General features: G+C 37.7%; 1 protein-coding gene across 18 annotated transcripts in view; it reads left to right on the top strand.

The window, feature by feature from the left end:
- GPATCH8 (G-patch domain containing 8) overlaps positions 1 to 16584 on the top strand; it is a 110540-nt gene that overhangs the window by 18690 nt on the left and 75266 nt on the right. For 7 of the 18 annotated variants that reach the window (XM_078372668.1, XM_003732922.6, XM_035302989.3 and 4 more), the window contains exon 2: positions 9429 to 9503. Coding sequence is in view for 2 of the 18 variants with exons in the window: in XM_003732922.6 (XP_003732970.4) it covers positions 9429 to 9503 (75 nt within the window). In the remaining 16 variants the exon portion in view is untranslated. Of the gene's footprint in view, positions 1 to 9428; positions 9504 to 10558; positions 10594 to 16404; positions 16423 to 16584 lie in introns of all 18 variants that reach the window. The other 11 variants (XM_078372666.1, XM_035302994.3, XM_078372669.1 and 8 more) reach the window with 3 other exon arrangements.

Below are 16584 nucleotides of genomic sequence, written 5' to 3'. Positions count from 1 at the left end.
ACCTCGGCCTCCCAAAGTGCTGGGATTACAGGCGTGAGCCACCGTACCCGGCCGCATTCTGCACTCTTAACCTTCCCTAGGGGTAACATGCAAGCACATTTTCTAGCAGTTTCATTTTTTTCCTCTTAATTGTATGTCTTGGAAATTATTCCATAACTAGAAGGTTTTTTGTTTTGTTTGTTTTGAGTTCTGTTCTCCAGGCTGAAGTGCAATGGCATGATCTTGGGTCACTGTAACCTCTGCTTCCTGGGATCAAGCTATTTGATTACAGGCACCCACCATTGTGTCTGGCTAATTTTTGTAGAAACAGGGCTTCACCATGTTGGCCAGGCTGGTCATGAACTCCTGACCTCAGGTGATCCACCCGCCTTGGCCTCCCAAAGAACTAGGATTACAGGCATGAGCTACCACGCCAGTCCCGTTTTTTGTTTTATTTTAAAGTAATTTTAGGTTTATAGAATAGTAGCAAAAATAGTACAGATAATTTTGGTATATCACTCACCTATGTTCTATGTTCCCTTCCACAGTATGCATACAATAACTATAATACAGTTGTCAGGCCTTGTGTGGTGGCTCATACCTGTACTCTTAGCACTTGGGGAGGCCAAGACGAGTGGATCACCTGAGGTCAGGAGTTCGAGACTAGTTTGCTCAAAATGGTGAAACCCTGTCCTATTAAAAATACAAAAAATTAGCTGGGTGTGGTGGCGCATGCCTGTAATCCCAGCTACTAGGGAGGCTGAGGCAGGAGAAACACTGGAACCCAGAGGTGAAGGTTGCAGTGAGCTGATATCATCCCACTGCATTCCAGTCTGGGTGACAGAGCAAGAATCCATCTCAAAAAAGAAAAAAAAAAAAATGTAAATAAATAAAAATACCAAAAAAAAAAAAATTGGTTGGGCGTGGTGGTGCACACCTGTAGTCTCAGCTCCTCGGGAGGTGGAAGTTGCAGTGAGCTGATATTGCACCACCGCACTCCAGCCTGGGTGACAGAGTGAGCTTCCATCTAAAAAAAAACAAAACCCTGAAAAGAAATGTTCCACAAATAACTTAATGAATTGAGTACTCTCAACATTTATTTGTTTGGTTTGCCGTAATAAACAAACCTGTCAATTAGCTGCAACATTGGAAAAGTGTAAAAACGGTTTATATTTTTCACTGTTTTAAAACTTACTCTCTTAAAAATTAGGAGCCACACACCAAGTCTAAAAGGCTAAGAAATAAACATCTATCATCAAAAGTATTTATTATACAAGAAAAAATTATCATTACATCTTTTATCTCAGTTCTTTTCTTTTTTTTTTTTTTTTTTTTTTTTTTGAGACAGTCTTGCTCCATCACCAGGTGCCAGGCTGGTGCAGTGGCGCAATCTCAGCTCACTGCAACCTGTGCCTCCCTGCAGCCTCCGCCTCCCAGGTTCAAGCAATTCTGCCTCAGCCTCCCGAGTAGCTGGGACTACAAGTGTACACCGCCACACCCAGCTAATTTTTGTATTTTTAGTAGAGACGGAGTTTCACCATGTTGACCAGGATGGTCTCGATCTCTTGACCTCGTGATCCGCCCGCCTTGGCCTCCCAAAGTGCTGGGATTACAGGCGTGAGCCACCACACCATGCCTATCTCAATTCTTTAACATGGTTAGCAATTCTAAGTTCTGTCTTCATTAATAATTCACTGTATGACCTCATGCAGATCATGTCATATTTCTCATTCTTTGTACTTTCATTTGGAAAATGAAGAACTTGAACTAGACACTCTTTCATGTCATTTCTTGGTCTAAAATTACACAAATTTGCAGATTTAAGCTGAATTAAAGTTACCCTATTAAAAAAGCCTGTTTCTTTAATGTTAACACAAAAACATAAACACCATCAATTCTCACAAAAGTAAGATATTAACAACCACCACAGTAATCCCTGGCAGTGAAGTGCAAAACATTTTTCACCTACCCCCAAAATAAATGTAGTCTCATCACAATGACAGGAACACCAAGTGAAAGTAAACAAAATACTGAGTGTCAGCGGGGTTGGTGATAACTTTTCAGATGGAAAACCAAAGGAAATGGGCACACCCATGAAGGAAATAATTGGTAGGTTAGACTTTATTAAAATTTAAAACTGTTCTGCAGAAGACACCATCAAGAGAAAGAGAAAAGACAGTTTGGCAATTTCTTACAAACCTAAACCTATCTGTACCATTCAATCCCGCAATCACACTCCTTACTGCTTAACCAAAGGAGCTGAAAATTTAAGTCTACACAAAAAACCAAAACATGATGTTTATAGCATTATTTATTTGTAATTGCCAAAACTTGGCAGCAGCCCAGATTTCCTTCAGTAGGTGAATGAATAAGTAAACTATGATATACAAGACAGTGGAATATTATTCAACACTAAAAAGAAATGAGTCATCAAGCCAGGAAAAGACATGGAAGAACCTTGGATACATATTCAAGAATATATGAAAGAAGCCAATCTGAAAAGGCTACACAATGATGGCAAATATATGATATCCTGGAAAAGGCAAAATTGTGGAAACAGTAAAAAGATCCGTGGTTGCCAGGAGTTTGAGGGGAAGAAAGTAAAGGGATGAACATGTAGTCACCAGGGATTTTTTGAGCAGTAAGATTATTCTCTGTAATACTATGAAGGTAGATAAATGTCACTGTACATATGTCAAAACTCATAGAACTACACCAAGAGTGAACCTTAATGTAAACTATGGACTTCGGCTGATAATGATGTGTCAATGTTGGTTCATCTATTTTAGCAAATGTATTATAATAAATGTTCAGGAGGCTGTGTTTATACTTTCAGGTCAACTTTGTGAACCTAAAACTACCTGAAAAAAGTCTATCTAAAAATAAACACAAAAGTTAATAATTACAATAAACTCATATTCAATATTTCTAAAGCACTTTTTCCAAACACCATGTGTATTTTAAAACTTTACTAAAAAACTGAAAGGTAACAAATTGAAAACAATGGTTACCCCTAAGAAATGAAACAGAGGACAAAGGAGGGCTTTCTTTCACTTTTCTACTTGTTACAGTATAGCCTGAACTTTTAACAATATCCATTTTATATTTGTATTATTTGTGTTTAGTCATATATTTTGATATAGAGGGCCACAATATATTAAAAATTAAAAACATTGCATGCACAACCTTTCCTCACCTGTGACCAGCTCTCAGACTAGATAACATATCTAGAGGTAAGATAAAAGTTACTATAAAAATTATAAAACAAACAAACAAGCAAAAACCTCAGTTTTTAAGTTCTACCTGTGAGTTCAGTCTAACAAAGTCTCGAGAAAGCATTTTACCAAAAAATGCCCTTAGTGAGCATTATTTTAACAGCGGAAATCACTTTAAAAAGACTGTGTGCCTGTAATCCCAACTATTCTGGAGGCTGAGGCCACAGGACTGCCTGGGCCAAAGAGTTTGAAAACAGTCTGAGCAACACAGGCTGTTACAGGGGGAGAAAAAAAAGAAAAGAAATGAAAAAATGGCGAGAGGGGAGTGGGCAAGAACAAGAATGTGAAAGAACTGAGTCTTTACTGTGGTTAACTTGAATAAAATAAAAATTGTCTTGTTAGAACCAGCCTCTTTTCATTTTATTTACATAGGCAACATGATGAAATCTCATCTCTACCAAAAAAGAGAGAAAAAAAAAACTAAAAACCCAAAAATTAGCCAGGCGTGTTAGTATACACCTGTAGTCCCAGCTACCTGGGAGGCTAAGGTGGGAGAATCAGTTGAGCCAGGAAGTAGAGACTGCAGGAGCTGTGATTGCGCCACTATCCTGTGGCCTGGGTCACAGGGAGACCCTTGGTTATTCTAAATCAACACATAACATTCACTAATCTACTAGAAACTGTTCTTATATAGGGCACATAGATGAAGAAAGAGTACCTGGACTTAAAAAAGAACATGCTTTATGGTAGAGGAGATAAGTAAACAGGGAATCACAATACAAGTACAAGTATAAACATAAAGCTAAAGGAGCAAAGAGTAGGAGTGTCAGATAAGACTACAAAGTAAAAGTGAGTTGGTCTAAGGACTGGGGGCACAGGAAGAATGTGGGGACAGTCTCCTTGAGAGAGTGATAGTCTGGCCAGATTTGCTTTTAAAAACTTTATTAGAGGTTCAGCAGGATGGCTCACACTTGCAATCCCAGCACTTTGGGAGGCCAAGGCAGGAGGATTGTTTGAGCCCAGGAGACAGAGGCTGCAGTGAGTCAAGATTGTGCCACTGCATTTCAACCTGGGTGACAGAGAGAGCCCCCATCTCAAAAACAAAAAATCAAACATTAGTAAAGGACAGGGACTGTGGCGCAAGCCTGTAATCCTAGCACTTTGAGAGGGCAAAGCAGGGGGATCACCAGAGGCCAGGGGTTTGAAACCATGCTGGGAACATAGCAAGACTCCCAAGTCTACAAAAAAATAAAAACATGAGCTGTGAGTGGTGCCTCAAGCCTGTAGTCTCAGCTTTTTGTGGGGGCTGAGGTGGGAGAATTGCTTGAGCCCAGGAGGCGGAGGTTATAGTGAGCCAAGATTGTATCAGTGTACGCCAGCATGGATGACAGAGTGAGACCCTGTGTCAGAAAATAAAATGAAATAAAAACAGACTGGGCATGGAGGCTCACACCTGTAATCCCAGCACTTGGGGAGACTGAGGTGGGCAATCTCTTGAGCTCAGGAATTAGAGACCATCCTGGGCCCCAATCTCTACAAAAAAATTCAGCAAGGCATGGTGGCATGTGCCTGTGGTCCCAGCACCTGGGGGGCTGAGGTGGGAAGATTACTTGAGCCTGGGAGGTTGTCTTCAGTGAGCTGAGATTGAGTCACTGCACTCCGCCTGGATGACAAAGTGAGACCCCGTTTCAAAAAAAAAGGTAAATACATATAAAAACAAGACATTAGAACTTCTGAGTTTGTAAAAAGAAAAATCAAATACATAATAAAAATTAGATAAAGGGTCCCACTATGCTGTGGGACACATCATAGCGTTTATGGTAAATTGAAATATTCAATTAAGCTGAAATTTAACATGACAATTACTAAGTTTTTACTTTTTAAAAGTTTTTTGAAACTGTCATAGCCAAGAAATGTTTAAAGGGACATGATGACAAAATGTAATATGGTATCCTCTATGGGATCCTAGAACAGAAAAAGGTCATTAGGGGAACTCTAAGATAATCTGAATATAGCATGGACTTTTAATTAATAATAATGTATCAGAGTTGGCCTCCCAAAGTGCTGGGATTACAGGTGTGAACCACCCACCACACCTAGTCTGCCCATGTTTTTTATAGCCAACTTTTCAGCAGCAAAAAGGTGACTCTGTTTGGTGTCATTTTAAGAAGACAGGTAGGAAAATTAGGTAGTCTGTGACTTTAAGCTTTAAAATGTTTTATGTTCTCACCAGCAATGTATGAAAGTTGCTCATCTGAAACTTTATCAGAGGAGGCTTAAGCCTGTAATCTCAGCACTTTGGGAGGATAAGATGGGCAGATCATTTGAGCCCAGGAGTTTGAGACCAGGCTGGGATGTATGGCAAAACCCCATCTCTACCAAAAATTAGCTTGATGTGGTGGTGTGCACCTCTAGTCCCAGCTACTTGGGAGCCTGAGGTAACAAGATCACATAAGCCCTGGAGGGTTAAGGCTGGAGTGAGCCATGATGGTGCCACTGCACTCCAGCCTGGGCAACTGAGGGAGAACTTGTCTCCAAACAAATAAAAAAGAAGTGGTATTAGCTTTTTTTTTTTTTTTTTGAGACAGAGTCTCACTCTGTCACCCAGGCTGGAACAGTGGCTCACTGCAACCTCTACTGCCGGGTTCAAGCGATTCTCCTGCTTCAGCCTCTTGAGCAGCTGGAATTACAGGTGCCTGCCTTCACACTTGGCTAACTTTTTGTAATTTTTAGTAGAAACGTGATTTCACCATGTTGGCTAGGCTGGTCTTGAACACCTGATCTCGTGATTTACCCGCCTTGGCCTCCCAAAGTGCTGGGATTACAGATGTGAGCCACCGTGTTGGGCCACTTTTTTTTTTTTTTACTGCCATTTTAATAGGCATGTGGTGGTAATACTGTGTGGTTCTAGTTTGTATTTCCCTAATGGTTAATGATCTTGAATGTGTTTTCATGTGCATACTTGCCACCTCTATATCTGATGAAGTGTCTATTTAAATCTTTTGCCCACTTTAAAAATTGGGGTTTTTCCCCCACTTCTGAATATTCCATATACTTTCTGGATACAAGTTTTTTTAATCAGGTGTGGGTTTGTTTAGCATTCATTGGTTTCTGATTTTTTTTTAAAAAAGGAATATGATTTGTAAATATTTTCTCCCAGTCCAGCTTATCAATTTCTTATTCCATATATTGATTGTGCTTTTGGGTTGTCTCTAAGAAAGTATTTGTCTAGCTTTGGGCACAAAGAGCGTCTCCTGTATTTTTTCTTCTAGAATATATCATTTTCAGCTTTATATTTACGTCTCCAGTGCATTTCGAGTCCATTTTTTATTATTCAAAGTATGGATTGAGGCTCTTTTTTTTTGTTTTGCATATGAACACCTAGTTCTAGTGCCATTTGTTGAAAACGCTATAATTTCTCTGTTGAATTGTCTATATTATTAATCCTGATTTGTATTGCATCTGACAAATCCAGAATGATTTGAAAAGTTAATTAGCTTACTGTATTTAGAAATTTGTTAAGTGTCTTATTTGGAACCTGGCATTTGCTGACAGTAGTTTGTAATCATACAGAAGGGTTCTCTAAAATAACTTGAAGCCTAAGATTAAAAAAGATTGTGCTAATGATTCATTATCTGTTTAGAAGAACTTGTATGTTTTTTCATGCATCAAGGATGAGCCAAAATGGTTTTTCCTAGAAAGTGTCCATTTTCTTTTTTGTAGAACTACTTGGTAGCTCACTAAAGGTTTAATTACTTTAAAAAAGTAATACACAATCAATGTTGTTAGAGTGACTTCTTTTTTTTTTTTTTTTTTTTTTTTTGAGACAGACTCTTGGTTTGCTACGCAGGCCTGAATGCAGTGGCTCAGTCAGCTCACTGCAGTCTTGAACCCTTGGGCTGAAGTGATCCTCCTGCTTCAGCCTCCCAAGTAGCTAGGACTGTAGGACTAGGATGACAGGCACATGCCATCATGCCCATCTAATTTTTTATGTGTGGAGACAAGGTCTCACTATGTTGCCCAGGCTGATGTCCAACTTCCTGGCCTCTGACAGTGCTCCTACTTCAGCCTCCCAAAGTGCTGGAATTACAGGCTTGAGCCACTGTGCCTGGTCTATTTTTTTATCTTTCACTGTAGAGTGAAATAATTGCTATTTGGCTGTACATTGGTGTTCTGTAATATGATGAGATTTGAGTTGATCTTAGTATTTGGATATTTATTATTTATTAATTTAGAAGTACTTTGCAGTTAGCACCTTTAAAGTAACTTAAATTTTTAAATATTACAGTAGAAATTAAAATGCCAGGAAGCAGGTGTTTGGAGGCTAATTTAAGACAAATTTTCAGGCTGGGCCTCACGGTTTACGCCTGTAATCCCAGCACTTCGTGAGGCCAAGGCGGGTGGATCACTTAAGGTCAGGAGTTTGAGACCAGCCTGGCCAACATGGTGAGACACTGTCTCTATTAAAAATACAAAAATTAGCCAGGTGTGGTGGCATGTGCCTGTAATCCTAGCTACTCTGGAGGCTGAGGTGGGAGAATCCCTTGAATCTGGGAGGTAGAGTTTACAATGAGCCAAGATCACACCACTGCGCTCTAGCCTGAGTGGCAGACCAAGACTCCGACTCAACAAAACAAAAAAGACAGACTTTCAGGATTAATAGCTGCTTTAAAATTTTTTTTAATTTTTGTTGACTGCTTTTTCTTTATTCCTGAAATACCCACACGTAAGTCTTTTTTTTTGGAAAACTTACTCCTGTCCCTTGTTATTCCATTTTCTCCTCTCCCCGCCCCCTCCGCCTTTCTTTATTTGGGTAGACATTGCCATATAATTTTAATTTTATTATTTTTATTGTGGTAAAATACATGTAACATAAAGTTGATCACTTTAACTATTTTAAAGCATATGGTTCAAGCCAGGTGTAGTGGTGTGGCACCTGTAGTTCCAGCTGGTCAAGAGGCTGATGCTGCGCTCCTTGAGCCCAGGGCTTTGAAGGCAGCCTGGGCAACATAGCGAGACCGCCTTCTCTTAATAAAAGTGTACAGTTCAGTGGCATTAAGTACATTAACTAGACTATATGACCATCACCACCGCCATCTTGTTCTAGAACTTGTTCATTACTGCCACACCATTTTAGCACCTAATTGTTCCCTAGTGTTCAGCTGCGTATTAAATATTAGGTTTATAAGAGGTAAACAAGACTCAGTTCTTGTCCTCAAGGACTTCACAGTCTAGTGAGAGAAACCTAATATTTAGGATTACAATGTGGCAAATTACGTGTTAGAGCTCCCCATCATTTAATTTCATTTATTCGATTAGAATTTTAATTTTACCTTGAAAAAGCAAAGTAACTTTTTGTTAGGTTAACATTGAAGTTGTCATATCATTCCACACACTGAATTCATTTAGGCTAGACCAGAGTCTTCAGTCTTTTTGATTTAGGTCATTGTGACAAATCGTCATACCCTATACTATATGACAAGAAGGGAGCTAGAAAGTTGGTATTTTGATTTAAAACCAAATTATGAACTATTCCTTCCTAATGAAGCAGGGAGATCTGTGAAAACTATGATTAGAGAGAACTTAGTTGTCTTCAACTACTATTTGTTGAAACTGTTATTTTGTAGCAACAGTGTCTCACTGTATTGCCCAGGCTGGTCTTGAACTGTTGTCCTCAGGCTCCCAAAGTGCTGGGATTGAAGGTGTGAGCCACTGTGTCTGGCTCTAATACATTTTTATAATTTTTTTTCTTTCCTTTTTTTTTTTGAGACAGAGTCTTGCTCCGTCACCCAGGCTGGAGTGCAGTGGCCTGATCTCGGCTCACTGCAACCTCTGCCTGCTGGGTTCAAGCGATTCTCCTGCCTCAGCCTCCCAGGTAGCTGGGACTACAGGCTCATGACACTATGCCCAGCTAATTTTTTATATTTGTAGTAGAGATAGGATTTCACTATATTGGCCAGGTTGGTCTCGACCTCCTGACCTCAGGTAATACACCTACCTTGGCCTCCCAGTGTTGGGATTACAGGTGTGAGCCACTGCACGCGGCCCATTTTTATAAATTTTTAAAAAGTTGGAATTTGTGGTGTGTTTTGATTGTCTACTGAAAAAGAATGATTGCAGTATCCTTTTAGTAAATAAATAAATAAACATTAAAAATAACGCTTAGTTTGGTTAGGCTATTAATAAATTTGACAGTTACTGCTTTTGAAAAATAACTGTAACGTCTTTTTTCAGGGCAATCACTTTGATCAATATGAGGAAGGACACTTGGAAATTGAACAAGCATCACTTGACAAGCCTATAGAATCGGTAAGATAATCAGTGCTTAATTTCGGGTCTTAGCCAGTTAGTTAGGTAGCGTTTGTGTGACACTTGATGTGAATGAAGTTAAACTTATTAATAATCAGTAGTACAGTTTAGAGTTGTTTTCTTGCATGCCAAATAGAGTTTGGGATATAATCTGATATTTAATATGTTGGGAAATCAGTCCAAAACAATCTAGAAACACATGAGAATTTTGATGGAAAAATATCTTTTTGGCCCATACTGATACTTTGTTGAAGGTAGCAAGTTAAAGTTTAGCATTTTGTGAATTGAATAAAGGAGTAAAATGTATTTTGATCCTTTTATAGCTTCACCTTTCCCAGGCAGTGTAATTATGTATGAAATGTTCCTACATAAATAGAATATGTATGGAAAAAAATTTTTTTAAGTTATATTAGAAACAGTTAAGGAATTATGCGTTTTATTTACCAGACTCTTGTGAAACGTGGCAAGTTTGGTCTCTATAGCTTAAGAAATGTCTGGTTTTTGTCAATAACTTGATTTTTTCTGTCTTTTCACACTGCTTAGTTTTGGACACTGGTGATATCAAGTAATAGAACAAGGAGATTTATTTACTGGGCTCTTAGTTTTAAAAAAACTTCTTAATTTTTGAACATTATTTTCATTTTGAGAAAGCCATTATTTTTAAATAACACAGTCCATTGTTAAAATGTCTAAACTTGTCATTGTCAGCATTTACTATTTGTGCTTAAGTGTACATATTTAATAAGGGTTTCAGTGAGTTATTGGTAAAACTTGAGTGGGGAAAAAAAAGTCAAAGAGGGAATCTTAATCTTTATAACTATCATGACAAGCCCCCCTTCTCCTTAAGAAATACTAGCTTCTTTCTCAGGAAAATAAGGCAATTTAGAGAATATAGATACTTTAACTTTAGGTTTTATTTTTAAAACTGTAATATAGTAAAGGATCAACATATATTTATGTTCCTAATTAGGTTGGTGTTGTGTGTGTTTGTATGTGTGTTTAGACGTTTACAGAAATTTACACAACTTGGGGTGTTCGACATTTTTCTTCCACAGCAGTTGGCCCATATTAGCTAAGCAGCCATGATCTGGTTTGTATTGCACGGTCTGCCTTTTTTTAATTTCTTCTCTAGGGTTTCTTTCTCCCCACCTCCCTTTCTTATTTCTGTCTTTCTGGTCCAGTGAACACTGCATATAGTACCTTCTGTCTTAATGTGCTGGCATGATGCTAGACTTAGGCATGGCAGTTATTGATGACGCATGTGATAATGCTGCAGAGGGAGAATTCTCATCTGATTTTCACTGAAAGCCTAGTCTTGTGTTTTGATATAAGGATAAAATGCTAAGCCCACTTTACTAAGTTAAAAATCAGTGGTTTGTGCCTTGTTCTGTATTATTTTGGGGATTATCACAAAAAAGGCAAAATTTTGTAATGAAATATGTAGGCTAGACAGTATCTTATATTTGAAAAATAATTTTTTCATTTTAATTTAAAAAATTGGAAGGTCACAGTTTAAGAACAGAGCTGTCAGAATCAACTCCCCATTACCATATTCTACAAAGTGCATGGTTGGTTAATATTCTTATGCAAGCTATAATTCTGTGCATACTCAATAGTAGCAGGAAATTTACTTAGATGAAATTTGCAACCTAGTATTCATTATTACTGATTTTTCAAAAATTTGTTCCTGTGGCACATGAGGCTAATGCTACTTTACCTCTCAACAATGTCCAGGACTTTTTCTAGCACATATCCTAGGGAGAACACTATCAGAGGCAGTCTAATTGAGTAATCGTTGTTGAATAATTTCCTTAAGTAGGAGTAGAATTGATATATGCCTTATTTATTAAATAGAGTTACCTTCTGCACTTAAAATAGCAAATAGTATATAGTACAGGCTGGGTATTTAATTTTTTAAAATAAATAAATGCATGTTTAGAAATGTATATTAATCATTACACTTCTAATGAAAATTTACTTCTGAAAGATAAATATATGCATTATTTGTGATGTGGTGGTTTAGGTTGTAGGAGACAGCTTCATAGCCTACATTGTGTTAAATAGAAGTGGGACACCTGTGTCTGGGAGACATAAACAGATGTAAGAAAAAAAAAAAAAGAAGTAGGACACACAAGATAAGAGGAATCTTATTTCTGTTGCCTGATCATTTGGGAGTAACATTTTAAATGTTCTTCTCTTTCTTTAACATTTTTTTTGAACATTTTTTTGGTCACAGAAAATTTAAAAGTTTTAAGAGAAACTCCTAAGTGATTGGCATCAAAGTAGGTAGTGTTCCCTCCCGTCCACCAAGCAAAAGAAGCCCCCATCACCTAAGGAATACCCACCAAATAATAAGTGAATATTTAATTATATGGCTGGCTGGCTCTGTTAAATGGTTTTGTTTTTAGGGGGAAATGGCATTGCTTCTAACACAGAAAGAGTGCTGAATTAAAATCTTTCTCTGCAGCAATATCTATTGAGAGGTGCTGACTGTTTTGCTACAGCATGCAACTCAAAAGTGGCTGGAAATATGCAGCTTTGGGAGTCTACAGATCATTGCAGGAGCTAAAGGTCTAGTCATTTTTTTTTTTAACCAAAGGTAATCTGCAGCAGCTGGTAACCGTGGAAGTCTCTGCACAGGTTTGTGCCAAGAATATGCCTGTGTGAAGGGTTATTGTGAGTATAGGATTAAGGACTTTTTCTTTTGTAGTAGGCTAAATTTGATGCAAACCAGCAAGATGGGAAATGAGATATGAAGATGCAATAATGTGTTATGCTTTTAGTGAACTTCTGAAGCCTAGATTTGTTAGTGAGATATTGATATTTCTGGTTTTTTTATTTCTTGTGACGGAGTTTCGCTTGTTACCCAGGCTGGAGTGCAATGGCGCAATCTCGGCTCACCGCAACCTCCGCCTCCTGGGTTCAGGCAATTCTCCTGCCTCAGCCTCCTGAGTAGCTGGGATTACAGGCACGTACCACCATGCCCAGCTAATTTTTTGTATTTTTAGTAGAGACGGGGTTTCACCATGTTGACCAGGATGGTCTCGATCTCTTGACCTCGTGATCCACCCGCCTTGGCCTCCCAAAGTGCTGGGATTACAGGCGTGAGCCACCGCGCCCGGCCTTGAGATATTGATATTTCAATTTTAATAGGTAAATGTTGAAAGTACATCAAAATCCAGCATTTGTAAAGCATTTCATCATATTTTTTGAAGTTTGTCTTCCTTTTTTTACTTCAGTCACATACCTTTCAATGAAGTTTTTCCTCACAAGAAAAATATTTTTTTAAGAAAATTATGGAAGAATTGCTAAACAACTTGATTATCTCTATTAAAAACAAGTTGGAAAGTGTTAACATTTTATTTTTATTATGAAAAATTTTTTGAATTTGAGTTTTAAAAATTGTTATTGCTTTATGAGATATTTAGGTCTCAAATATTATAACCTCCACATATTTAAAGACAAAATATTTGGAAAACAGAACTTGATCTAAAGCCATAGCTCCATCTAGGAGTCTATCACAGAAGAATTAGTTGGTGTTATTTAGGATATATGGTCCTTTATGGCCTTTATCATAGTTAGAAGCTGAGGAATCAGGCCAGGCACAGTGGCTCACACCTGTAATCCGAGCACTTTGGGAGGCCTGTGCGGGTGGATTACGAGGTCAAGAGTTCAAGACCAGCCTGACCAACATGGTAAAACCCTGTCTCTACTAAAAATACAAAAGTTAGCCCAGCATGGTAGCGTGTACCTGCAATCCCAGCTACTCAGGAGATTGAAGCAGGAGAATTTGCTTGAACTGGGGAAGCAGAGGATACAGTGAGCCAAGATTGTGCCATTGCACTTCAGCCTGGGCAACAGAGCAAGACTCTATCTCAAAAAAAAAAAAAAAAAAAAGAAAAAGAAAGAAAGAAAAATATGAGGAATCAGACTGAAGAATGACCTTAAACTATATAAACTATGATGCAAAGTGCCTGCATCATAGACTTAAAACATGTTGTTACTGTTGTGATTGGAAGTGCAACTACCCATCAGCCATTAGTCGGTCCTTGCTCTACCTGACTGATTAAAATTCTTTCTTTATGGTTGTCAGAATGACCTAACAGGTTTAAAAATTAGTGTAAGCTTCAAGCTCCAGTTGCTGATGTTTCATATGTACATCTTAAGGATTTGGAAGTATATATATAATTGGGTTTTGTCATGTTGCATATCTGTCTAGATCTGTGGACTCCACTAGTTCCAAACTGTAAGTCTATAAGACTGCTGATTTGACATTTAGCAGTGACCATATGTGGACTGCCCTATAAATAATGTGCTTCTTGGAGCTGAATGGTGTAGCATTACTATATAGCTTTTCTCTCTAGTCTTCATTGTGTCATCTGTAGTGAGCTATAGATTTTTTTGTTTTGGGAATTTTTACAACTTGTTTGCATGGGTTCACCTAGTAGCATTGGTTCTTGCTTATAGTCTTTAATACACAATCAGCAAAGCTTACAATCCACTCAAGAGACTTACTATTTTGTCACTGTTGAAATTGGGCTAAATGATGTAAATTAAATGTGGCTGTCAACTAAAACAAAATTGAGTATAGAATTAATATTCATCCAGTCATGGACATACCTGTAGCATGGTTTTCTCTCGAGACATAATAGGCTGTTTCCTACCCTAAAAGTTGCAGCCAGCTTTATACAATAAAGTGAATTTTTTGTTGTATTTTGGCAGCCTGCCATCATGTACATTGGTGGTGCTGTTGCCAAAATGGTCGTTGTTAACCATGGTGGCATACAGCTTCATGGAGCAGAAAGTTTCTCCTTGGTATTTAATTAACAAATAAAAATGTTGAGGAATGTCTAAAACAGTTAATAGTGAAGTAATTTTAAATTGCTGGTATTGTGTTTTTAGCATATTGGTAGTTGTTTATAATACAGATTTCTCGTTTTCAAAGATCTTCCCGTTTAAAAATTATATCCCTTTTCTCACATGTTTATTAGAGAAGAACAAATGATAAAAATGCAGCATTTTAATGATATATTTATGTGTAGAAATAGGGGGAGAAAAGATGATAAAGTTTGAGTTTTTAGCTTAGCTTCATGTTTTAATCAGAATTAGAAGAACTTCATTTCCAACCAAAGAACAAGCCACACAACCATCGTTTTGGGGTCTTGAGCAGAGAAAGAAAACAAATAGGTGGTTTGTGAGAATGCATAATTATGTAGAAAACCAGCTTTTTAAAATTACATCAAGTTGACTTGAGAAGAAGAAAAAAATATAAGCAGCCTACGTCTATCATGCAACTTTGTTAGTTGTTAACCAGAGTTTTTACAAAGAAAAAAATTTCTGTAATTTATTTTTGGTTCTATGAGATTATAATTAAATCCCAAATTATATATTTTATTTAAAAAACAAAAGTCAAAAGATTTTTAGTCGTTATTATAATAATTAAAGGTTACTTTTTTAAAAATAATTACTTTGGAAATAAATTGAATGGGCATGGTGGCTCACACCTGTAATCCCAGCACCTTGGGAAGCTGAGGTGGGACTATCACTTAAGCCTGCAGGTCAAGGATCCAGTGAGCTCTGACTGTGCCACTGCACCCCAGCCTGGGTGACAGAGTGAGACCCTGTCTGAAAAGAAAAAGAAAAGGAACAAAAAAATTTAGTGTTCATTTCCCTTGTTCTGTCTAGATTACCTGTTTCAGCCATAAGCTACTCGTGCCAACTTAATGTTATAAATAGCATTCATGGGCCAGGCATCGTGGTTTATGCCTGTAATCCCAACACTTTGGGAGGCCAAGGCAGGCAGATCACTTGAGGTCAGGAGTTTGAGACCAGCCTGGCCAACATGGTGAAACCCTGTCTGTACGAACAATACAAAAAAAAAAATTGGCTTGGTGTGGTGGTGCACACCTATAGTCCCAGCTATTCAGGAGGTAGAAGTTACAGTGAGCTGAGATTGCATCGCTGCATTCCAGCCTGAGCTACAGAGTGAGACTCCATCTCAAAAAAAAAAGAAGAAGAAGAAAAAAAAAAGCATTCATGGAAATAATTGGCAAAAATCACAGTCCTAAACAGAGAGAATAGATTGCTTGTTTCCCACTGACTGGTTATTGGATTTCTTGTTCTTTTCACAGAGAAAGTGTTGATCATTTCAAAGGCAGAGAAGTCTGGTTTGTTTTACTTTGTTACAATTATTTTGTTGTGCCTCCTTGTGTTACCCATCATCCTTAAGCCTGTTAGATTTTTGATGAGTGTTTATAAAACCTTTTTTCTTAGGAAGAGGGACCATACTGAATGTTAGCGCCTTCTGCAGAGTCACAGAGCTACCTTTTTTCCTCCAAAAACAGGTAGCTTGAAATGATAGGAAGGGTCCAGATTTTCTGTGTTGGTCATTTATTTACCCCAGGAGGCTGGTGAGGGAAGGAGAGTCTGGGAGTTGTGTCTATTGTTTCTGTTGCCTTTATTGTGATTGGAAGGATTTACAGTGGTGTGTTAAATATTTTATTATAGTCCCTGAGAAAGTGGATTTAATTAAAGAACAGTTTTAACCTAAATAGAAGAGAAATGCCACTACCATATTCTGTCAATAATTTTTTTCTGAGAAGGTGACAGCCATCCTCTTGAGTGGTTTTGTAAAAGTGGTGCTAATGTGTATAACTTTAATTTTTTCCTTTTTTTCTCCCTCTCCCTTTAACATTTGCTTTTCCTTTCACTGTTGTCAGTCACAACACGCTGCTCTTGAATCTCTCAGCTGGTCTTGACTCGTGAATTTACTTATGCTTTCACTCTTTAATAAATACATTACTTGCAAGCAGTGAATTGAAAACGACAAAAAAAAAAAAAACGACCATTAGTGATTGGACAGTTTCTTACTTTGTGTTACATTTAACTGTTCTTTTGACAGCCCAGTTTTTAAAGCCAGGTTCGTATGGAAATGCTTTCACTCCACTTGCACTGCTTTTGGAAATAGCATACTGCTTCATCTGTCTGTTTATTTTAGTGCATTCATAATATAACACAGTCAGCATAATGTCTCATCTCCACTTAGCCAAAGATTGAGTTTTCTTTTAAAAAAAAAAAAAAA

The sequence above is a fragment of the Callithrix jacchus genome, chromosome 5, assembly GCF_049354715.1.
Source record: "Callithrix jacchus isolate 240 chromosome 5, calJac240_pri, whole genome shotgun sequence".
In the NCBI taxonomy this organism is placed as follows: Eukaryota; Metazoa; Chordata; class Mammalia; order Primates; family Cebidae; genus Callithrix; species Callithrix jacchus.
Note: the sequence above shows the minus strand (reverse complement) of the source record. Positions and strands in the feature narration are given on the sequence as shown.